The sequence below is a fragment of the Geotrypetes seraphini genome, chromosome 7, assembly GCF_902459505.1.
Source record: "Geotrypetes seraphini chromosome 7, aGeoSer1.1, whole genome shotgun sequence".
NCBI lineage: Eukaryota > Metazoa > Chordata > Amphibia > Gymnophiona > Dermophiidae > Geotrypetes > Geotrypetes seraphini.
The window spans coordinates 23,411,844-23,437,264 of NC_047090.1; the positions used below are offsets into that span (position 1 = coordinate 23,411,844).

General features: G+C 43.9%; 1 protein-coding gene across 2 annotated transcripts in view; it reads left to right on the plus strand.

Moving 5' to 3' along the window:
* The first annotated feature begins 1,353 nt into the window (after window positions 1-1,353).
* The window catches only part of CHST11 (carbohydrate sulfotransferase 11), a 290,750-nt gene continuing 266,682 nt past the window's right edge, over window positions 1,354-25,421 (plus strand). Inside the window, exon 1 of one of the 2 annotated variants that reach the window (XM_033953007.1) lies at window positions 1,354-1,622. In XM_033953007.1, coding sequence (XP_033808898.1) covers window positions 1,505-1,622 — 118 coding nt within the window. In that variant the 5' untranslated portion in view covers window positions 1,354-1,504. The remainder of the gene's footprint in view (window positions 1,623-25,421) is intronic. The other variant, XM_033953008.1, reaches the window with a different exon arrangement.

Consider the following 25,421-nt stretch of genomic DNA (forward strand, 5'->3'; position numbering starts at 1 on the left):
ACCTTCATTGTGATGTCATTATGGCTATGGAAACATTGTAACAGGATGGCAAATAAAGGCCAAATGGCCAATCCAGTCTGCCCATCTGCAGCATCCACTATCTCCTCCTCTTCCTATTGGCTAAGGCTCTTTACACCTCCATTGTGATGTCATTATGGCTATGGAAACATTGTAACAGGATGGCAAATAAAGGCCAAATGGCCAATCCAGTCTGCCCATCTGCAGCATCCCCTAGCTCCTCATCTCCATAAAAGATCCCTTGCCTGCCCCATGCTTTCTTGAATTCAGACAGTCTTTGTTTCTGCCATCAGACTGTTCCATGCATCTACCACCCTTAAATTCATCCCATGCCCTCTCACTCTGGAGTTTCCTTTCAGTTGAAAGAGAACCATTTCATGGGTATTTAAATGTCTCTAGCATATCTCCCCTTTCCTCCAAAGCATATATATTGATATCTTTGAGTCTGTCCCCTTACACCTTATGACATAGACCACTGACCATTTCAGTAGCCTTTCTCTGGACGGACTCCATCCTGTTTATCTTTTGGAAGGTGCTGTCTCCAAAATTGTGCACAGTTAATAGAACAGGACCGAGGGTAGTCATGTGCTTAACTGCTAATTAGTGCCAATTAGATAGCACCACTTATAGCCAACCATTGGTCATTAAAGCTAATTAGTAGCTCATTAAGCAATCAGTATTCTACAACTTGCACGTGCAATTTTGCACTCTTAGCTTAAAGTTGTGCCCCCGAGTTTATAGAATTGGGGTGTGGGGGGCGACCGACCGATCGATCGATCTATCTATCTATCTATCTATCTATCTATCTATCTACCTACAAAGCTGTCAAGTTAGCCAGTCCACAGGAGACATTTAGCCTTTCTAATAGCACCATCCCGAGAGGACCCACGAGACCTGCAGCACCGATTTCCGACGGGGCAGGATCACCCCGTTTTCTGAACGTAGCTTTAAAACTCAGGACTGGGTTACAGAGTTTTCCTTCCCGGAACTGGGTAACAGTGGTGGTTTCTCAGCACCGCACACGGTGGACCTCGGCGAACAAAAGAGGTTTCTTCCCCTCCCTCTCCCTCCCTTCCCCTCCCTCTCCCTCCTTCCCCTCGCGCGCCCGGCTCGCTTCGCACTGCCTCCCTCCTTCGCCCAGGGCTTTGGGACCGCGCGGTAAAAGGCGATCTGGACGCGACCAAGGTGCTGGGGGGGAGGAGAGGCAGCGACCCAAACACCGTCTTTCTCGGCGGCTCAGGCGCCTCTTCTCCCCCCCCCCCCCCCACCCCTCCGTTCCTCGCTCGCAGTGGTAACGCCCAGCCCTGGACTAAGCCAGCCCCCGACGGCTCCGAGTCCTTCCCAGCGGCTGCTGCTGCCCGGCGGCATCCTCCTGCGCTGGCACTGCCCCCGGCCGGCACCAGAGGCTGGCACACCGCGGCCAGCTGCGTCCTCCCCGGCCGGCGCCAGCCCTGGCCAGGCATCGCTGCCGCCGCCCGAGCCAGCCATGAAGCAGGCGCTGCTGGAGGTGATGAGGATGAACCGCGTCTGCCGGCTGGTCCTGGTCACTTGCTTGGGATCCTTTATCCTGGTCATCTTCTATTTCCAAAGTACGTTGCACCCAGGTAAGGCAGGTCTCCGCGCCTCCCTCCCTCCCCTCCCCACTTCCATCCCGGGGCTGCTGCACTTTCCGAGGGAGGCAGGGAGAGGAGATGCTTTCCCGGTCGAGGTGGGGCAGGGGGCGATGGATCTGTGCTTGACTTTTTACATTGTAGTGTTTGATTATTCGTTCGGGAAGGGGGGGACTCTTCTCTCCCCCCCCCCGCCCTCCTTAGCCCTTCCTTCTGATTTGGGTGTGATCGTGGAGGTGCTGCAAGAGGTGGGGGGTGTCGTACGGTTGTGACTTTTTCCCGGCACTGTGCAGGGATCAGATCTTTGCCTTCCACACCTTTATTGCCACCTCCTTCAGCCAGATGATCGGAGAAGGGGGTTGTTAAAGTGACCCCCCCCCCCCATTATTCTTGGTGAAGGAAATTGCTCAAATACCCCCCCCCCCTCCCGAGGCAGCACCTATCGCCTCCAGGGCCACCTCAGGGCTCTGGCCTCTAGGTGGCCCAATGTGACTCGCCCGGCTTGTTCGCTTTAGGGAGTCGTGGGTGAGAGGAGCTCGACCCTATCTTTTGAGAAAAGGGCGCCTGCGAGCCTCTCGGTTTGGCTTCAGGGTGCCGTGGCATGTGCGTCCGGCTTTTGCTAGCCACGTCCTCTCTTGTTTCAGGGCGCCTTATTTTGGACGCTTAGATCGGAATGCAGAAAGACGTCTCTTTGGGGGGGGGGGGTCAGTCGATAACTCGGGTCATGTACGGACGACAGCGCTATCGCTTAGATGAATTTACTGTTATTAGAGCGTTTTAGAAAATAATCCTGCGCGTGCAAGTTAAAGATTGGCCGTCCATAATGGATGCCATGGTATTGCTTCTTACATTCTTGCCTGCCAAGATGGAACTTTTTATTTTTTTTTTTGTCGCTGCTGTTGTTTTAGTTTGCAAGCTAGAGGTGACCTGTAAAAAGATGGCTCAAGGGGAGAGATTTTTTGAATAATAATGAAAAGAATAGATGCTGAAGAGGTCCACATTAGAAGCCATTTATGCATTGTCCAAAAAAAAAAAAAAAAGTTTGTATTTTAAACAGACTGTTTGGTGCACAAGAATCTAGAAATCGCTTGTTAAATAAAGAATGAGTAACTTTTTTCATTTTTAAATCTTTTTATTGAAAGTTTTGCATAAAAGAAACACATAAACAGATCATACCGAATAAATGAAACGTGCATATTTATAATAATTTGATAAAATCTAAGTGCTGTTAAAGTATAAAATGTATGTCTAATATGTTGCACTTATTTTTGGTTTTAAAATGAAGAGGTTTTTTGTTTTTTTTAAAGAAACATGCATATTTATAGGTGCAACAGGAAACAACAAGCGCCTATGTATAATGAATAAGTTATAACAAATATATGAAGCCATAAGCATGGGATAACTTAAAAATTGTTTTAGGCTTTCTTTTAATGCATCTGTACTGTATTTACACATGATTTGGGTGACTTTGGAGCCCTGGATGTGAATGGTAAATGTGATATTAACCATTGTTATCTTTAGGAATAAAAGAAGAAAAAAAAAAAAGACCCCAGTGTGGACTTTTCTGGTTCAGATATTTTCTAACTGGAATTGTACTTTTTAAGCCATGTCGGCATTGCATGCCCATGTAATCAGCAGGATAAAACCAGAACTGGGTCACTCTGCCCCTGAATGCATTGGCGGTTCTCGTTGGCACCCCTGTGCAGGTGTTTCACCGATGAGACATGTAAAGTCTGAATTTAGTCTAGAGAGCTGAAGAGTAGACCCAGATAAGGATATTTTATAACAGTTTAAAAAGATGCACCCCCCCCCCCCCTTGGCATTATTCCCGGTGGAGTGAAGGGAATATGACGTTCTTTTATAGTGGAGGACAAGATACCGAGGGTGGCATAGAGGTAAGAGCTGTAGCCTCAGCTCCCTGAGGTTGTGGGTTCAAACCCTGTGCTGTTCCTTGTGACCCTGAGCAAATCACTTAGGGCTCATTTTATTAAGGTGCACTAGCGTTTTTAGCGTGCGCACGAAATTACCACATGCGGTATGCTTCTAGAATAACGCCAGCTCAATGCCGGCATTAAGGTCTAGCGTGCGCTATTCCACGCGTAAAGGCCTTAGTAAAAGGAGCCCTTAATCCTCCACTGCCCCAAGTACAATTAAAAGATTGTGAGCCCACCGGGCAGATAGGAAAAATGCTTGAAATAGCAGTATGTAAACTGCTTTGAGTGTGGTGATAAATCTACAAAAAAGGCAGTAAGTCCCAATCTCTTTCCCAAATGTGATTCTTTGAACACTAATCATCGAGCTAGTTTAAAAATATTTTCTATTTTTATACCAGGAAAGGCTTTTTTTTTGCCAGTGATTGAGCATGGTGAGCATAAGTGCCGTATGTGTCCCATATAGGTTTGAGGCTTTTCCTTCTCCTGAAAAAATATTTATTTAAGGGACAGGGAATTGTATACCACCTTTTGTTGTTACCCAACCACATTCAAAGCGGTTTACATACAGGTACTTCAAGCATTTTCCTTATCTGTCCCAGTGAGGATAAAGTGACTTGCCCAGGGGTTGAACCCACAACCTCAGGGTGCTGAGACTGTAGCTCTAACCACTGCACCACCTTCTCCTCCAATACAATATCAGAAGTGAGCCAAGAATAGAACAATGAAGCCATTGTGACATCACTGATGAGGTTGGCTCTTATTGGTGGAATGAGGCATTATGACATCAGAGAAAAAGGGATTGGGACTTGTATACTGCCTTTTTGTAGTTTTACAACCACACTCAAAGTGTTTTATGTACTCGAGCACTTTCCCTGTCTGTCCTGGTGGGCTCACAGTCTATCTAATGTACCTGGGGCAGTGAAGGATTAAGTGACTTGCCCAGGGTCACAGGGAGCAGTGCAGAGCTCAAACCCATAACCTCAGGGTGCTGAGGCTGTAGCTCTAACCGTAGCGCCACACTAGGTTAAAATATATCTAACCCTCTGACACACTGCTAGTGGAGCTTTTGGTTACATATTGTGGTTTATTCATAAATGTACGCTCTGTTCCTCTTTTTAAATTTATTCTTTTACAGTGTCCCTTTTCCTCTTCTTTATCCATTTCCCTCCCTCCGTGTCTGCCTATAACTTCTGCAATTCCTCTGCTCTGTGCAGCAGCCAATGTGCATCCCACTGCTGTCCTGTGCCACCAGCTTTCCTGCATGCGCCCACAGCCTTCCTCCTGTGTCCTCGTCTGCGTGTTCAGAGGCAGCTCAGTATCGGGGACTTCTACAAGACACATTGATGTCCTCCCTTCCCTGCCTCCAAACCCTTTTACATTCGGACGTCCACACCAAAGAGGCTGCACTGTAAAAGTGACTGCACCCCGCTCCTGCCAGTCTCAGCCTTTCAGCAAGGTCACAGATAGGCAGTTGGCTGTGCCCTACCCTAAGTATTCTGGGCGTGCCTACAGTAACTGGCACATAACCTTTGCCCCCAGGAATGTACGAGAAGCATTGCATTAAACTATAAGAAATAGGCAGAATTTAACTAGGGCTGTTGCTCGAGGATTTCTTAGGAGCTGTAATGTTCTTTGAACGTACTTTGATCTCACTTGGCTGTGTTGTGATGTCACTGTAGTAGCAAAGACAAAAGTCGTGAAGAAGAAATGCTGTCGTACACCCAAACAGGGTATGTGCTCCTCTTGTTTTCCATCCTATTCTTCCCCCTTTTTCTCCTTTTCCCCTCCCGTTTCCATTTTCCCTCCCACCTTCTATTTCTCCTTTCTTCCTTTTCCCTCCCTCCTCCCTTCTTTTCCTTTCATCTCTCCTTTTTACCTCTCTTTCCTTCATAGAAACATAGAAAGATGACGGCAGAAAAGGCCTATACATGTTTTCAGTATCTCCCCTAAGATGTACAATTTTGCTTATAAACAGTTCAATCCCTCTCTATATGGAGGTTTTTTAAATTTGGATACGTATATGTTCAATATAACAGTATTATGTTTTCCTTTTTTATATAAATGATGTCTCGTTTTATTATATATTTGGTTTTATTATATATTCTTTTAGGGGTCCTTATACTAAGGTGCGCTAGTGTATTTTAGTGCACGTTAAATGCTAACGCATGGCATTGCATCCATAGGATATAATGGACACATTAGCATTTAGCATGCCTTAGTAAAAGGACCCCTTAAATTTGTGTGTGTGTATATATGTATGTATGTACATGTGTGTATGTATATATATATATATATATATATATGTAATGTAATTTGTAATGTAATTTATTTCTTATATACCGCTACATCCGTTAGGTTCTAAGCGGTTTACAGAAAATATACATTAAGATTATAAATAAGAAAGGTACTTGAAAAATTCCCTTACTGTCCCGAAGGCTCACAATCTAACTAAAGTACCTGGAGGGTAATAGAGAAGTGAAAAGTAGAGTTAGAGGAAAAATAAAAATAAAATAAACATTTTAACAAGACAGCATTGATCTAAATACTTTGGAAGGTAGAAGAGAGGAGAGAAAGGAATAGAAGCAGAAGGGGGGCGCCGTTGAGCAGTAGAATTCTGGAGAAATTTAAATGATAGAAATAGAACAAAACAAAGACAAAAGGCAAAACAATAGATAAGATTAAAGATAAATCATAAGCTGGAAAGAAAAATAAAATAAAACTTTGTCTTCAATCCACGGTTTCAGCGTCAGTGATGAAGTGGAGCAAGTAAGTTTAGGAGGAGAGATTGACGTTTCCAGAAAGGGCTTCTTCAGGGAAGAGACTTGGCAGACAGTCCCAGGATGCCTATGTCTCCTCCCCTGCGATGTTCTCCCATCCATGCATTCCCTCCCAGACACACTGCCCGTGCCCCAGCCGCTCCAAGGAGGCTGCCCCAGATGAGGCCCACGGTGAATGCAGGATTCTCTCCTCTGCGGGAAAGCCGCCCGGAGCCGACAGTCGATCTTCTTAGCGGATTGCATGGGGGGAAGAGTTCACACTCTTGGTAGGATCGGGTCTGTGTGTTCTCGGTATATATGTATATATGTGTGTGTATATGTGTGTATATACACACACACATATATACACACACACATATATACACACACATGTATATATATATATATATATGTGTGTGTGTATGTATGTATATATATATACACACACACATACATATATATGTGTATGTATACATGTGTACATATACATGTATGTATGTATATATATATATATATATATACACACACATACATATATATACATGTATGTATGTATATATATATATATATATATATACACACACACATACATATATATACATGTGTGTGTATATATATATATATATATATACATACACACACACACACACACACACACACACACACACACACACACACACATATATATATATATATAGTTTTAATGTTTTGCATTATTGTATTGTAGATCCCTGAGGCAGGCCTTACAGCAGAAACATATACAGTGAATAAAAAGATTGAGCCCCACAGGTCTCCTCTGTAAAGATGCTATTAACCAGGGTGTATTCCGTCAAGTAAGAAATCCTTTATTCATCTGGTGGTATAGTAAGGGAGGAGTGCGGCCCGCCCCGGGTGCCGTCTTGCTAAGGGCACAGCGACCCCCTCCTCTCCTTGCCATGCACGCATACGTCCCTTGCCTTCCCCGTCCCTTTTTTTTTACTTCCCAGGCATGAGGTTGATGCCCTTGTGGGCGTCAGCGCTCTCTCTGATGTCACTTCCGGGAACCCGCACCTAGGAAGTGACGTCAATAGGCGAGCCGACACCGAAATGGGCACGCTGCTCACGCCGGAGAAGTTAAAAAGGTACGGGGAAAGGGAAGAGGGTGTGCACGCTGTGGGGGGAAGGGAGGGGGGGCGTCCCCAGGCTGCTCACCCTAACTAAGCCACTGTCAACACGGCCAGTGTTTTGGCACGAGGGTACCTTTTTCAAGAGTCTACAAATACAATATTAGGATAATGCATCGTAACGGGTTACAATTATAAACAAAGAATCGGGGTCTTTGACTAAGGCACGCTAGAAGATTTAGCATGCGCTAAACGCTAATGCGTCCGTAGAATATAATGGGTGCATTAGCATTTAGCGCACGCACTAATCTTTAGCATGCGATAAATCGGTTAATACACTCTAAATCGCTTAGCGCGCTTTAGTCAAAGACCCCTAATATAAAGAAATACATGATATAAATCAACTACGTGAACAGTTAAGATTAAATTTTAAAAAAATCAAATGACGTTGCTAAACAATATCATACAATTGCAAGTATATAAAGAATGTTCAAATGAATGGCAAAATCTAAAAAATGGCAAATAATGGCATAAAATGGCAAATAAAAAATACAAAGAAAGAACAAACCAGGGGAAAAAACAAAACCACAAACTAAAATACAAAAAACCCAAAATGGAATTGTCCAAAGGAGAAAGATGTGCACTAAAATAGTGTCCACAAACTCATCTGATGATGTGAAGATCTTTATTCTTCCAGTATCACAATAGTTCAGTCAGTGATTCAATGACTCGACACGTACATGTTTCGGCCATCAGGTCTGCCTCAGGAGTCTTAAGAATCACAAATAGTGATATGAAGAATACTGCCAATCACATGGATGTAACCAAAGTTAAGAAAAAGAAAATCATATCTCGTTTAGCTCAACTGTTGCTGACATGAGATGCTTCGACTCCAGTCGGCAACAGTTGAGTTAAATGAGATATGAAAGAATAGAGGTGGGACCTATGACAGCGCGCATAAGCGGATTGTGGGCTTATCAGAAGTGCAAGTATCCGGAGTTTACGTCCATTGACTTTAATGTAAAAAAAAAAAAAATGGGACCGTGGTGGTAGGGTGTGGATAACCAGAGCGTGCGCTTATCCAACGTGCACTTAGGTGCAATCGACTGTATAATAGAAATCGGAAGTGTGTGAGCAGGTGTATTAATTTCTAACCCACCAGTGTTTTGTGTCCTAATACGTTGTGGTTTATTTCATCAATAAAACAGGGTTCGGAAAGCAGGGTGGCAGAAAACCATTCCCGTCAGTTTGGCTACCTACTGGTGAAAGTTGATGGCTCAAATCGGCGTTGGAGGTTGCCAAAAGCCTTCTCACGTGCTACTCGGCAGATAGTGGTATAATTTGCCAGATCTGTGGGCATTTGGCGAATACTGCAGTAAAAACTATGGCCATTTGAGTCGGCTTTGAAATAAGTACCGGTAAACAATTTCCATCTCGTGGTCCCTTCTCGTTCCCTATCCTCCTCCCAATTTTGCAGTCTTCCTCCTTTCTCTGGTCTTTTTTTTTTTTTCACGTTCTTTTCCTGCATCTGATTACGTTGAAATTTCTGTTTCAGTTTTACATTGTAAACCGTACGGCGGTACAATGTGTGCAATAGCGGGTGAAAACAAACCCATAACTACATAAATAAAGGGCCCTTCTGCTAAGCTGTGTTAAGCAGTTTAAAATGGAGTTTTCAGTGCAGACGGTAACACAGGGTGAACAGGCGGCCTATAAAGGCAGTTGCGGAATCCCCATATTAGCTGCCACATGCGGGAGTGGGCTGGATCTGGCTATGACATGGGTGGGTGGAGTAGTGACTAGCTGCGACAGCATGAGCAGGGGCCGTTACTTTACGCTACCTGTCGGGTATGCCAATAGTGCAGCCAACTCAAGAGGAGGCGATGAATGTAGCTGCACTATCGGCAGTCCGATAGTGCAACATCTAAATTCAAGAAGGCGTGGGATAGGCACATGGGATCTCTTAGAGAGAGGAAAAGATAATGGTTACTGCGGATGAGCAAACTGGATGGGCCATTTGGCCTTTATCTGCCATCATGTTTCTATGTTTCTAACATAAGAATAGCCTTACTGAGTCAGACCAATGGTCCATCTAACCCAGTACCCTGTCTTCACGGTGGCCAACCCAGGTCACATGTACCTGGACAAAGCCCAAACAGTAGCAACATTCCATGCTACCGATCCAGGGCAAGCAGTGGCTTCCCCCATGTCTGTATCCATAGTAGACTATGGACTTTTCCTCCAGGAACTTGTTCAAACCTTTTTTTTTTTTCTTAAATTTTTTAATAAATCTTTATTCATTTTAGTAACCAACATCAAGTGCGGGAAACCATCTTCATGTCATTCTTTAAGGAGAGAGGGAAGAATCAGAGTATGAATAGCTACAGCCACTGACCCGCAAGCTTTGCTTTGAAGAATGCTGGTGTAGAAGGACTGAGGTTGAAACAGACACTACAGAATGACAGTCTTTGGTATCCAGAGCAGATATTGTGATGTCATAATGCCTCATTCCACCAGTGCCTAAGAGCCAATCACATCAGTGATGTCACAATGGCTTCATTATCCTTGGCTCACATAAGAATCAGAGTATGAATGGCCACAACCACTGACCCTCAAGCGTTGCTTTGAAGAATGCTGGTGTAGAAGAACTGAGGTTGAAATATGACATGGGATTATTTCCCGCAGTTATCCGCGGGGATGGGAACGGTGATGAATTTTGTCACCGTGTCATTCTCTACTGGCGAGCTCTAACCTCTTTAGTCTTTCCTTATTGAGGGGGGGGGGGGGAGTGTGGCATGCTATCGGCCCTGTCATGTAACCTCGTGCCACAGCCTGCATGGTAATTTTAGGACAGTCACCCTGCATTTATTGCTTCTCTTTTGCACATTATGAACATTAATTATTTTGCGCTAAGTGTAAATATTACTGCAGTTTAGTAGAAGGGCCCAGAATGTTTGGTACCCTGCAGGGATGGACCAACCATTGGAAAAATAGAGCAGCGCCCGAGGGCCCATAGCAATAAGGGGCCTATTTTTCCCTAGCCTCCACCTAACCTATCACCCCCCCCCCCTTTTACTAAACCGTGATAGCGGTTATTAGCGCAGGGAGCCGCGCTGAATGCTTCGTGCTGCTTCCAAATCTCATAGGTAATTACTGTTGATAGGTGGTTAGGGGCCTATGCCTCTTATTTCCCCGGGGGTCCCAGATCACAGCCCCTGGTGCCCTGCATTTCTCTTTGAATCCTATTAATATTCATCTCTGCTGTTTTTCTTCACTGTGGTTAATTGGGGGGGGGGGGGGAGAGGATTGTGAGTATTAAGTTTTTATGGGCTTTCGTTCAGACATTTTTAGTTAGTTATATTTTAATAATTTTAAATGAGATATAAGCACCTTAAATAAATATAAATATATTAAAATCGGCATTGGTTTTCTAAGACAAAATCATGCTGCGCTTGATGGACAGAAAGACTGCACAGCGTGCAGATGGGCCAGTTGTCATACGTAATCAGGATTCACATTACCCTCCTAGAGTTAATCTGGTAAATATAGAGGGAGTTTCACATAGTGACACATGAGTATACTTTAAAGAGGAAATTTGGCACCGAACTTGTTTCCTTTTTGCTGTAACACAGCAGCTGGAGTATAGAGTTAAAACGCCTGCCGACAGACATTTTAAATTCATCTTTCTCAGCCCTGATAGAGATGCGTTTTGCTGAAAAATCCCAGACTTTCCTGTGGATCGCCTAGTGTCAAATGAATTATAATGACAGAACGAGGCCAGTTCTCGGGAGCAGGACACCTGCCCGCTCGCTGCCGTGTAGCTGGGTGGTTCTGAGGACCAGCCGGGGGTCCTTGAGCAGAAGGAAAATGTGGGCTGCTCCAGGTAGTTCTTCAGGAAACCTGTTCTGCCCTTCTTCACAGGCACCACCTGGGCAGCCTACATTTCCTTTTGTGCAAGAACCTCTGGCTGTTTCCAAGAACAGCCCTGTATAGCAGTTTCCAAGAATTGCACTGTATAGCAGTAAGCGGAAACCTCTGGCTGTTTCCAAGAACAGCCCTGTATAGCAGTTTCCAAGAATTGCACTGTATAGCAGTAAGCGGAAAGGGGCCATGCTCCTAGAACAAGGGTTACCATATGGCCTCAGAATAAGGAGGACGGATTGAGACATCCAGGTTTCACTTCATTGAAAGCAGTCGAAGTAAAACCTGGATGTCTCAATCTGTCCTCCTTTTTCTGGAGCCATATGGTAACCCCATCTAGAACTGGCGTATGTAGTGGGAGGGATTTGCTGTCCTCAATTGCTCCTGAGAATTGCCCTAGCTGCTATCCCCCTTACTTCTGAGGACTGAGAACCAGCACATACGATGGGGGTGAGGGGGGGGTGGAGTGACTCCGCCCACCACTGAAGATGGTTGCCATTTCAGTACTGGCAAAACTATGGAAGCGGTAATAGCGGCCATGTTCAAAATCCCAGCAGTTCAGCCAGGGTTGGCTCATCCTCTAGACCAGGTAAGGCTCTGGCCCAGGGCGCCAAACTCCAGGGCCTGTGATGTCACCAGCCCACAAGTTAACCTACCAACACTTCCTTCTTTGTCCCTCTTTTGATGCTCCTGCCCAGACCTGACAGGCTGTGCCTTCATAAGCCAGCCGCAGCAAGGGGGGAGGGCCAGAGTCCATGTCAGAGGAGGGAAGAAGGAAGAACTGCACTTCCCTCCTCTGATTCTACTGGTTGACTCTGATTCTGTCCGTTCCTCCTCGGGACAGCTGGCCTATTAAGTTGCATCCTGCTAGGACTGGGCAGTAGCATAAGAGGAGGGAAATGGCCGTGTCCCGGGCCTTGATTGGGGTGTCAATCTTTTTGAACTACCCCTGAATTCAGGACACAAGGGCTGGAACCCAAAACAGCAACAGTGAAAAGCCAAAAGCCAGGGTTCAAATCCTACTGCAGATCCTTGTGATCGTGAGCAAGCTCTCCATTGCCTCAGGCAGAAACTTAGAGGCCCTCTTACTTAGGGACGAAGTGCAACTTTTTAAAAATCCGGCCAGACAGTCCTCTAAAAAGAACATGTCCGGGTAAATCCAGACATCTGGTAACCTACTCTTACTAAAATGCATTAAAATTTGAGCTTAGCGTGTTTTTTAATGCAGGGCTATCCTGCGTGCTAAGCCTATTTCTAACATGGCAGTAAAATAGGGCTTTTTTTTTTTTTTTTTCATTTTGCAGGTCCCATGAACACGGGAGCAGTTACACCTCTTATTGCAGGGGTTGGCAACCTTTTTACAGCAAAGAGCCAATTTATCCAAAATGTTTGACCCAAGTTTTACAAAGAGCTACAAAGGTGTAGCTTCTCTCCCCACCAACCCCTTGCAGGTCTCGCATCTCTTCCTTCCCTGCCCCTCCCCCCCAACCCATAGCCAAGGTTCTCTTCCCCTCTCCAGGCCCCGACCTTTAATCTCCCTCCCAACCCCACAATTTCCCCCCTCCCCTCTCTCAGGCCTACCGAGGTACCTGGTGGTCCAGCGGGAGTCTTTGTGGCAAGAGTGTGGCCTCGTGACTGCCTTCTAAAATGGCTGCCACGACATCTCGCGGCAGCTATTTTAGAAGGCAGCTGTGAGGAGGCAGGAACGAAAGGGTTGAACTCCTGCCACAAAGACCCCCGCTGGACCACCAGGAACCTCGGTAGGCCCGGGGCTGGGATCGTGGGGTTGGGAGGGAGATTACAGGGTCTGGGCCTGGAGAGACGCAGCCACATGCAAGAAGAGCCGCATGTGGTTTGCGAGCGGCAGGTTGCCGACCCCTGTCCTAGTGTGTAGTTATGCACTCAAATGACATACAGTACCTCATAACTGTTAGAGGGGTATTTACAGGGCAGGAACATGGGCAAGCCACAGGCAGGGTCGACATTTATGCAGGCAACTTACAGAATATTGTTGCATACATTAACTGTCACATGTAGACCCAGTCACTTAAGTGAGCCATAGAGCAGACAAACATTTCAGCGGGAAATTCACATTACAATTAAAGGCAGCAAAAGTCGTATCAAACAATGGAAAAAAAAACAAACAAAAAAAATAAAATCTCAATAAACCACATCATGGAGATCTGAACAAGACGAACCTCAGAGCAGGATTTTATTTATTTTTTTTTTTCTCATAAATCTTCAGCCTCTGCATGCTAGTGGGGCTGGATCTGGGGGCTTATTTTATAAAAGCACAGAAATGTCTAGGCTACCTTTTATAAAATATGTTGTAAGATGTGGTATTCCAATATCACTCGCTTATTGGGAAAGCGTATCGGTGCAAAACAGTTTAGAGGCAGTCCCCAGGTTAAGAACAAGTTAGGTTTTTAAAGCTGTTAAGTCAGATTTGTATTTAACTCAGAACTTATAGATTTTAAGATTCTTGCTGCTTACCTCTGCTCCCAGCTGACAAAAGGGCCAACTGTCCCTACCAGTGTTCCCTCTAAGCCAGTGGTTCCCAACCCTGTCCTGGAGGACCACCAGGCCAATCGGGTTTTCAGGCTAGCCCTAATGAATATGCATGAAGCGAATTTGCATGCCTGTCACTTCCATTATATGCAAATCTCTCTCATGCATATTCATTAGGGCTAGCCTGAAAACCCGATTGGCCTGGTGTTCCTCCAGGACAGGGTTGGGAATCACTGCTCTAAGCTACTACAAGTCTTACTTCAAAGTTATTTCTCCTTTATCTATCTTATATATAAACACCATTTCCGTTATTATGAATGCTTCATTTGTATGGACCTTCTATTTGTAACTAGGCACCACACTGCCAATTACTGTACTCTGCGTCAGTCCAATTTTATTAAACACCTTTATTTTTTGGTCTTTTGACTCATTTATTTATTATTATTTTTTTAAAAAAAGATATATCCATTCACTTTTAATATCTCCTAGAGCCTAATAGTTTTCATACTTCTATTAGTGCTGCAGTTATAGGAAAACCGTCACTTATCTTAACAGTGGACAGTTCCTCTTGCACCCCTCCCGACATGCATGTTTCAACTGGAAACTTTTCTTCAGGAGCGAGGTAAACTACAATGGCAAAGAGACAAATCTTGTCATTTATATTCAACTATTCCCTCAACAGTGCCTCAATCTATTGTTTGCTAGGACATAGGAAAATGAAGCAAAACAGTAGCCAGCTTACCGATTGTGGGAGCTATTTCGATCTGCAAACATGGCCGCGAGTTCTAACAGGGCCCTTAAAATCAGCTGGCCCGACCGACCCTCTAAGCTATAGCATGCACAACCACACGCTGTTCTTAATGTGGCCATGAATCATTCCTGAATCTGCTGAAGGAGAAGTGTAGGAGTCTATGCCACTGGAAATACTGCTCAGTGAAATCAAATGAAGCCACAACCGCATTCTTAAGTACGAGTCTCACTTAAGTTGGGCGTTTGTAACTTGGGGACTGCCTGTATTTAGTCCATATAATAACTTTAATATTTTCCAGGTCATCAGAACAATACTGAGTATACACCAAGCTCTTCTTGGATTCCTCGTTTTTCTTTTTTTGATATATATCAATTTTCTAATTTATTCAAAAATAACTTAGAGGTCCTTTTATTAAGGTGCGCTAACTGATTTAGCACGCACTAAAGATTTGCATGTGCTAAATGCTAAGATGCCCATAGGAATATAATGGATGTCTTATTATTTAGTACGTGCTAAATTGTTTAGTGCACCTTAATAAAAGGACCCCTTAGTAAACAGCACTTATCTTAAATTTTAAAATCTCCAAATGAATGTGCTATAAAGACAACTTCCCTACAAGGCCATGGTTTGCTTAGCTGCAATATCACCACCCCAAATTCTTCACGAGAGAATTTCAATTAAGTCCAAAAATAAAAACTTTAAAGTAGCAAACCCTTAATTGCTCTGGAGCGTCATTATTACCAATAGCTTCTCTCACAATATGGCGCTGGCATTTTTACTGTGTTTAAATCCATATTGACTGACCTTTATAAAATCAGTACCTTTTCCCCCTTTTAGACTTAGATACCCTGCGCAAGGATGCTGCTGCGCAGAAAGTTTTGGCAGCCGTTGTGATTCAGTGGCGGCAGCGAGTGGGCTCCATTCCTGCCCCCAAAGAGGCCACTAGATCACCAGGATTTGTTAAGGTAGGACCTGTTGGGGAGCCCAGGGAGAGGGCAGCATGAACCGTTTTCTATAGGAGGTCACAGTAGTAGCAGAGAGTGATCGGGGTGCAGGTTGGTGCCGAATCCAAAACCAAAATTCAGTCATCCTCTAAATCAAGTGTTTCAAACTTTTGTTTAGCTCTGGCACACTAAATGGAGCAAATGTTTTTCATGGCACATTATAATTGGAATTCTAAAATTGCAAAACCAACAAAAAAATTAAATTTGAGAGTTATTTATTTAAAGTTGTTTAAGCTCTAAATGGGTAATTGTAACACCGATGAAGCTAAAGTAAAATAGAATTGCTAATCAATGTGATGGATGTGCTTGTTTTTGAGTGCAAATTAACTCAAAATGCGGCTCAATAGTCGACAAGCAAACACACATTTTATCATCCATCTGCAGTCGTTCTCTTCTTTTAATTTAATCTCTTGTCAGAGCTGAAAATCCAAGTTCGCAAAGATAAGAAGATCCAAATGGTAACAAAGCCTTAATTGCTTTGTTGCTCAAGGGATAACTACTGCATAAAAAATAAAAATAAAATTACTTGCCATTAATTTTCAAGGACCAATCATGACAAAAATGATGTTTGTCTGGGCGGTTGTATCCTTATGCACACAGATGCTCATAACATTGCAAGACTCTTTCATAAACGACGTACATTTAATCTATTCTAGTGTATACTTATGAAGGGAATTTTTAAAAATTCTGGACTTTCTTGTGGCACACCTGGAATCTCTTCGGGGCACACCACTGTGCCATAGCCTTTTAAGGTGCGCTAACCGATTTAGCGCGCGCTAAATGGTAAGGGATCCGTTATATTCTGTGAACGCCTTAGCATTTATCACGCGCTAAATCAGCGCGCCTTAATAAAAGGACCCCTATAGTAGTGCGATTGCGGTGTTAATCCACATTAAAGAACAGAATATAAGATAAGTAAATTAAAGTTATCATTCTGTTACATTTCTTTTTTATGTTTTATTTTTTATACATCTTCATAAATGTTTTTCAGAGAACCTCTCCGCTATTTGAAAATATTTTTTGTGAGCAGTTCTGAAATCGTTATTCAATAGACTCTACACCTCATAAGCCCATTTTGTAGTTCATTTTTTACGAGTATTCCACGTTTACTTATCACTCTCTTTTCTCAAAAAAAAAATACACAACTCATATTTCTTCATAGTAATTTCTTTTCTCAAAAGTACAGTTCATATTTCTTCTCAGTAAATAAATAAGCACTTATGCTTCTTCCTCGTACCCGACATAGTACTATGTTTTGCTAAGATATTTGCTACATCAGATTGAGGACTTGAGCTGAATTTAAACATAAAACAATATTTTGACTGGAACATTATTTCTTATTATTGTGTAATGCTTAAATTTGCTTTCTGTACAAGTTTATACTTGATTATGTAATTGAAAATTATAAATAAATATATATACATAAAAAGATATTTACTATATCAAGGGATCCAGTTCTGTATAACTATATTATAATATAAAATTTCTTCAAATACTCTGGCCTCAAAATCATATCCATAATGTACTTAATATTTAACTTTCAGCACTTGCCATTCAGTCTTCCAAGTCACATAACAAAAATGGCCGCAGCATTCAATGTCTCATATATCCTCACATGAGAAGATTGCAGCCAATCAAATTAGACCAGAGACAGCCAGTCCAATTATTCAGTCAACCCCTATCCATTTCTGCACGGTATAATTTAAAGTTCTTTCCCAATCACCACCCTCCCACCCACAGTACATTTTTATCAATAATCTCCAGCGTATGGACTTATGAGGAGTGGAGTGAGCCTATTGAATAACGCTCTCAGAATGGCTCACAAAAAATATTTTCAAATAGCAGAGAGGTTCTCTGAAAATGTTTATGAAGGAGTAGTTGATTGATGAATTAAATTGTTATCCTTCTTATTTAAAAAAAAAAAAAAAGATTCTAGGTTATTTTTATACATTACAGCTGTCATCCAAGAGCTTACAACTTGTCTCAGAAAATACCTTTCTCTCTCTCTTTAAAGAGTTAATTCTTCTTGGTACAGTTGAAGATCATTGCTTGAATGCTTTGAAAGTTTCTTGACTTGCAGGATAAGGGCTACCATATGGCTCCAGAAAAAGGAGGTTGGATTGAGACATCCGGGTTTTACTTCCATTGTTTCAATGGAAGTAAAACCCGGATGTCTCAATCTGTCCTTTTTCTGGAGCCACATGGTAAACCTAAAGTAGCTTTATGTCATTTATAAGAAGTATTACACTGCTGTTATCCACCACAAACCTGTCTTGTTTACACACACATTTCCATTCATATTGATGTCTTGCTTTTACTGTAGAACTATCTAGATAAATAAATTATTTGGAAATATACATACAAATACACTTGCTGATGAAAAAAAAAAAACCCTGATAGGGTGCAGCTGGTTGAGTCAGGGGCTTTACATATGTTGGGTGGGCACAGATTCTGAAGCTTAAGCTGTTTCCTTCCATCCATGACATTTTAAATTAAAATGTTCTGAGTAACTTGCTCAGTTAGCTTGTACGAGTCAATTAAAATTCAGTGCTATGTCATTTAAAGCTTCCTAGCGCCTGTATTTGCACTGTCCATTTTAATTTGTACTTTCCCCTTGGAAGGCTTAGTGAGTCCAGCTTTTGCCAGGAGGTCTTCTCTGCTCCTCACTCCAGTCTTCCCTCCATCTTGGATTTATGCAAAACAAAAAGCATAAAACAGAATTTGTTTTGATCAACCCACACAAGGACCGCCAGAAGAACTAACAAATCGATTTTTGGAAGAGATCAAACCGGTTACGTCACTCGAAGCCCAAATGATGAAGTTACAACTGTCTCTTACTGTATTTTGATCACACTGTCAGAAGAGAGAGATCCCTGGAGGAGGACATCGTGTTTGGCATCACGCAGCCATCAAAGCTAGAGAATGACACGGGGAAAAAATCTGTCCCCGTCACCGGCCCACCATCCTCTGCACCGCCCCGTCACCGCCGATCCCTTCACCGCCCCGTCACCGTCACCGCCATCCCTTTCACCGCCCCGTCACCGCCACTGCCATCCCATTCACCGCCCCGTCACCGTCCCCGCTGCATCCATATAAGCCTTTTTCCTTTCACTCCCTCCTTCCAATTTGAGCCGGGAACACTAGCGATCGCACGGTCCCCGCGGCCACTACCTGCCTGCCCGGTCGATCCTGGTGTTTGGCCGGCTCTCTCCCTTCTCCTCACCTTGGTTTGTGGGTTTTCTTTTTCGGCAACCTGCGCGCTTTCCCAGGGAGCCGCACACGCGCGGCTGCTCAGTGTTCGATCTTCTGCTCTGCTGCAACTTCCTGTTTCCGGTTGCGTCAGAGCAGAAGATCGAGGCTGAGCAGCGGCGGGTGTGCGCGGCTCTCTGGTAGCGTGCGGGTCGCCGAGGAGGAGGATCTGCGGACTGGGGTGAGGAGAGGGGAGAGAGCTGGCTGGACACTGGAATCGATTGGGCGGGCGGGTGTGAGCTGCGGGGACCGCGCGATCCTTCATGCCTCACTGCGGGGGACAAGACCATTCACCGCCCCGCGGGCGGTGAATGGCCTTGTCCCCGTCGCCGCAGCGACTGCTAGTTTTCTTCCCCGTTTTCGGCGGGTGACCCGCGGCTAAAATGCGGTGGCCGCGGGTAAACCGCCACCGTGTCATTCTCTAATCAAAGCCTGTCAAGGCCTTGCAACAGTTTGATGCCTGCCTACCTCCCTCCTTCACCTGCTCTTCATCTTTCTCTGTCCCGTACCCCCGATACCTTTTTTTCCCCTTGTTATTTCCCATGCTCTATTCAGTGTTTTTCAGCTCGATCCTGGAGTACCCCCTTGCCAGTCAGGCTTTCAGGATATCCACAATGAATACGCATAAAGAATCTGCATACACTGCCTCCTTTATATGCACGTTTCTTTCATACATATTCGTTGTGGATATCCTGAAAACCTGACTGGCAAGGGGGTACTCCAGGACCGAGTTGAGAAACACTGCAAGTCTATCTCACTTGCATCCAACTCCACCCCTGTCCTTTCCCTCCATTCATATGGTTTAAAAAAAAAAAAAAAAAAATTACCCCCTCCCTTTAAAAGCCTTACTAGCGTTTTTAGCGCCAGGTTGCTACGGTAACTGCTCTGATGCTCATAGAATTCCTTTGAGCATCTGAGCTGTTTCCGCTGTGGCTGGTGCTAAAAACGCTAGTGTGGCTTTGTAAGGGAGGGGGTATATGACAATTACAAGGGAGGGGCTCCTTTTATCAAGCAGCAGTAGAGCCTTTTACCATGTGCTGGTGAGGTAAATACTCCGAAGCTCATTCAATTGCTTTTTTTTTTTTTTTTTTTTTTAAGAATCTTTATTAGTGCAACAAAAACAAATGACAAGGACAATAGCAGTCCACAACAATCTATCCACAGTGGGCAAAAGAATATGTAAGCCGTGAACAGGAAATACACAGAAAATGCAAAAAAACATAGGCCTAGATTCACTAAGCTCACCGATATGGGCGAACAGTGGGCGAGTCTTGCCGAGCGACTGATTCACTACAGTGTCCTCATGCAAATGGAAGTGATCGGATGCACGCCCTTTAGCGGCCCCACAGATTGCTGCAGAGCGATCCAGGCGCATGCGCAGACAATCTGCCTGCAGATGCGATCCGTGCATGCGCCTGCTTTCTGCACAAGCTTGAGGTCAAAACGAAAGGGGGAGACGTGGCTGCACTCACTGGCCCCACGAGAATCATTTCAACGGAACAGAAGCAGCCAGACTGGAACAACACAGAGCAGAACACGTTAGTGCAGTCCCGCTTTAAACCCGCGGGTTAAAGCCACGAGCTCACAGAGAGGCAGGGCGCGTTTTGCACAAGGGAGATGTTTAATTTTTGATACTGGGATTTCAGGGCTGCAAAGAGCAGGAACGGTCGGCAAGAACGTGAGCGACTGGCCTTAAGCAGTCGCTTCTTTTTGGGTTGGCCAGCCCAATCGGTGTTCCATCTTCTGTTTAGTGAATTGCTGCCTTCCTACTTATGCATGCCATTTCCCCTCATTTGCATGAGTGGATCGGTTCGGGCAGAAGGTTAGTGAATCGGGTTGGGGGTCGGAAAAAGCTCACAAATTGGTCGGGACACAATCGGTGAGCTTAGTGAATCTAGCCCATAGAGTCCATTGGAAGGCTATGGTACACCTGCACATCTAGCATCTCCTGGGGAAAGGGCATCTAACCCATGAAGCACACAGCTTCCACCAAGAAAGACCCTAATTTGAACTAATAGCATCTTTGTTGAATTTTTAATATACCCAAAACCAAACCAAACCCTCTCTCTAACCATTCAACAGTTAGTACACTCCACACCTACACCATTGCACCACTCACTCACCTAGCAGATGGATATTACGGTCAGTATAGAATGAAAAAACCCCCAGGAAAGAGACTTGGGAGTACCTGGGAAATCCTGGGTTTAGAATCTATGAATACTCCTTATGGGTCTGCTTGAGTCATACCTTTATTTGGCGTTGTTGCTCAGAAGCAACATGTGTTTCTTATGGCTCTCATGGGAGATCTACATCTCCAAATGCTTGTTACTTGGCATTGTTGCTCTCGTTCAACGTCAAGTTACGTTCAACGTCAAGTTACACTTTCACCATCTGCCAATTAAAGGGTTAACCTAAGATTGCTCAGGATTGGAGGGCTCCAGATGTAAGACGTGAAATCAGTAAATTATGGCACTCTCAGGACTGCCCCCCACCCCCTGTCATGCATTATAGTAAAATAGCAAATGACAACAGTAAAAGAGCAACGTCTAGTTTGTCCAATAAGATGGTTAAGGTGAACTGCCAACACCATGCCTTTGTGTACAGTTGTAACGGCTACTCCTAACGGAGACAAAATACAGTAAAACCTTGGATTGCAATAACTTGGTTTGCAAGACAAGAAAAACATTTCATTAAATTTTAACTTGATATACAAGCAAGGTCTTGCAATACATGTACATACAGTATACACACATCACAACTAAGCCGATGGTTCTTCTCTCTCTGACGCTGCGGGAGAGTAGTGACTGTTCTAAACGAGCAAAGTCTTGCAATGCGAGTACGTACAGTATTTTGTATTAAAGTTTTTAGGTTGTGGAACGAATTGTCTTGAGTTTCCATTATTTCTTATTGGGAAATTCACTTTGATATACGAGTGTTTTGGATTATAAGCATGCTTCTGGAACAAATTATGCTCGCAAACTAAGGTTTTACTGTATACTGGGGCAAGAAGAGGAAGAGAGAGTGACATACGATGAAAGAAGAGTTAAGGAGTCCCCAACTGAAAGCATGAATATTCCTGAAGAATCTAGTGAGTCCTTTTGCCTTGATTTTCTTTGTTGTGTGAAAAAAAAAAAAAGAAAAAAAGAAAATGCCATGAGTCTGCAATCCTGTAGGTTTTTGTTTTCCTTTCTGTGTAACTAGGGTGACTATCTGCAGTCTGGTGAACTAATCCAGAGATAGCGAGGGTGGGAATGTTCATTTTGTTTGGGTTTTCTGTGCCTTTTTGTCCTTGTAGGAGCTTTGTCATCAAGAGTGCAGGCTTTTTTGATAACACACACACTTTTGAAAGAATTTGAACTTGTAGCAAAGGAAAGGGCATGGGCTGTGGTTACAATCAAAGTGGTTTGCCAAATATATTCAGGTGTTTATTTTGTACCCGGGGCAGTACCCCCTTTTATCAAACTTCGGTAAAGCATTTTAATGCGGGCCAGCGAGGTAAATGTTCCGACGCTCATAGGAATTGAATAAGTGTTGGAGCAATGCATATTGATAGAAATTTATGTTTATTAAAAGTTTTTAACCGCACTTCGATATATTAACAGCACGGTGTACAAAAAATATATAAAAACGCCATATTAAATAGGAAAGCAAAGAAAAATATAAGGACAAAGAAAAGTACTCTAAAAAAAATAAAAATAATATTGTTTAAATCTTGTTTAAATAGTTGCCAAAAATGGGATCCCTATTCACCATTTTTCTCATAAAATTGCTAAACCAAAAAGATGCAGCTTCACCGTTAATTTGAATTTTACATAAGATAACTCTGCACGAATCATAACTGCGAGAGAGTTCCACAAGCGAGGAACGGCTGCAGAAAAGGGCAGACTTCTGCGTAGATGCCAAACGTACCAAGTGAACAGCAGGCAAAGCCAGTTGGTGAGCGTTCAGTGAACGTAGGCTACGAGAAGGCTAATAAGGGACTAATAATTTTCCTAAGTAATCTGTTTGACCTGCCTGACTGTAATGCCTTATACACAAGCATTAAAGCCTTGTGCATAAGGCGAAATTTAACAGGAAGCCAAAGATATTCTTTTAAGAAAGGAGAAATGTGTTTTGTATTGGATTTTTTTCTATTCCAAGTTTATTTGGGGACTTAGGGCTAGATTCGTATACCGATTGTTCCCTGACCCGATTCACTAAACAGCTGTGCGATCAATCTGCGATCCAACCTGCACATGCAAATGAGGGGAATTGCCATGCATAAGTAGGAAGGCAGCGATTCACTAAACAGAAGAAGGAACACCGATTTGGGTTTTGCCGAAAAGGATGGTCTGCGCGTGTGTCGTGATCGCTCTGCAGCGATCCGTGGGGCGGGTGTTCGATCCGATCCGCACATGCAAATGAGGACTCTTTAGTGAATCAGTCGCCCAGCAGAACTTGGCCACGAATCGCCCAACAACGATCCAGATCGGTGAGTTTAGTGAATCTAGGCCTTAGTATCCTGGTTTACAGGAAATAGGGTGGGGAGCATGTGCTAGTCTAGACAGTGACCTTGGGGGGTGGGATGGAACTACAACATTTGAAAGGATAGAGGAGGGTGGACAAAACTAGAGGGTAGATCAGTATATCGCAAACTGTGTGCCGCAGCAGATTTCGGGTGTGCCCCGGCATCTCTCCTCCTTCCTACAGCTCCCTTCCTCCAGGATCCCCCACCAGCAAAGTGAGAGGTTTAGGGTCGCGGCAGGAGGGCCTCCACGCATGCGCCGATGTCGACATGATGACATCATGCATGTGCATGATGTCATCGTATCAACATCCATGCGTTTCCGGATGCCTTCCGGGCTGGGGTACCGGGTTTAGTGTACCGCAGCGTCAAAAGGTTTGTGGGACACCAGGGGTAGATTCTGCTTCCAGGTCACTCGCTTGACTTTTACTGTACTTAGAAGTATGGGGAAAAAAAAGAGTTGAGCATAAGAATCGGAGAAGAGAACATTTTAAAGTCCAGTTTTGAATTTATTCATCGCTGTTTGGCGCCCGAGATGAAGAGGAAGCATGCTCCATAATTTGGGGCCTTTACCAAAAATATGGAGCTGCAGGTAGTGTCTAGAATAATTTCACAGAAAGTGGGAACATAAGAACATAAGAACATAAGCATTGCCTCTGCCAGGTCAGACCAGGGGTCCATCGTGCCCGGCAGTCCGCTCCTGCGGCGGCCCTCCAGGTCCATGACCTGAAAGTGTTCCCTATCTAACCTAAAATGTCCATACCCTATTCGTTCAATGTCCTGTAAGGTAAACCTCTCTCTGTACCCTGTTATCCCCTTCGCTTCCAGGAAGTCATCCAGTCCCTTTTTGAACCCCAGAATTGTACTCTGTCTTATCACCTCTCCGGGAAGTGCGTTCCAGGTGTCTACCACCCGCTGAGTGAAGAAGAACTTCCTTGCATTCGTTATGAATCTGTCTCCTCTCAGTTTTTCTGAATGACCTCTTGTTTTAGTTGTCCCTGCTAGTCTAAAGAATCTGTCCCTCTCCGCCTTCTCTATGCCTTTCATGATTTTATAAGTCTCTATCATGTCCCCTCTCAGTCTCTGCTTTTCCAGGGTAAAGAGCCCCAGCCTGTCTAACCGTTCGGCATATGAAAGGTTCTCCATACCCTTTATCATCCTCGTTGCTCTCCTCTGGACCCTCTCGAGTATTGCCATGTTCTTCTTGAGGTATGGCGACCAGTATTGGATGCAGTATTCCAGATGTGGGCGCACCATTGCTCGATACAGTGGCAGGATAACTTCCTTCGTTCTGGTAGTGATACCTTTTTTGATAATGCCCAACATTCTGTTCGCTTTTTTTGAGGCCGCTGCACATTGCGCCGCCGGCTTCATTATGTTATCCACCAATACCCCCAGATCTTTTTCTTGGCTGCCTTCCCTGAGTACCCTCCCTCCCATCGTATAGCTGTACTTGGAGTTCCCCTTCCCTATGTGCAAGACCTTACATTTCTCCACATTGAAGCTCATCTGCCATTTTTTTGCCCACTCACTCAGTTTGTTCAGGTCGCTCTGCAGTTCTTTGCATTCCTCAACAAAAAAAGAGGATTCTGTTGTGAAGATCTGAGGGTTCTTGAGGGGCATTTTTATTTGCCAACCACATAAAATGACATGGGTAATATCCATTAATATTTTCCATGTTCTTTCAAATGAACGTGCATCCCTGCTGAGTACGGAATTGCTTTGCAAATGGAAAAATATACAAGAAGGTGCTGAAAAGTTCTTAGCCCAACCAAGAAGAGAATGACATGGATATGGTTCAATCGATGATCTGAAACACTATCAATATCTAGAATTTTGTTTATGCAAATTGGCACTTAACAAAATAAGATAACACTCTTTTCAGCTACAGGGGGAAAATAGCACTCGGCATTTAAGTTGGTTGGGCTGAGAACTTTTCAGCACCCCCTTGTATATAGAAAATTATACTGAGTTTTCTTTTAGCTCTATTTCAATTACAATTCTTTAACCCCTTACAAAAGCAAGATTGGAAATGTGTACTCAATAAACCCTGGAGTAGATAT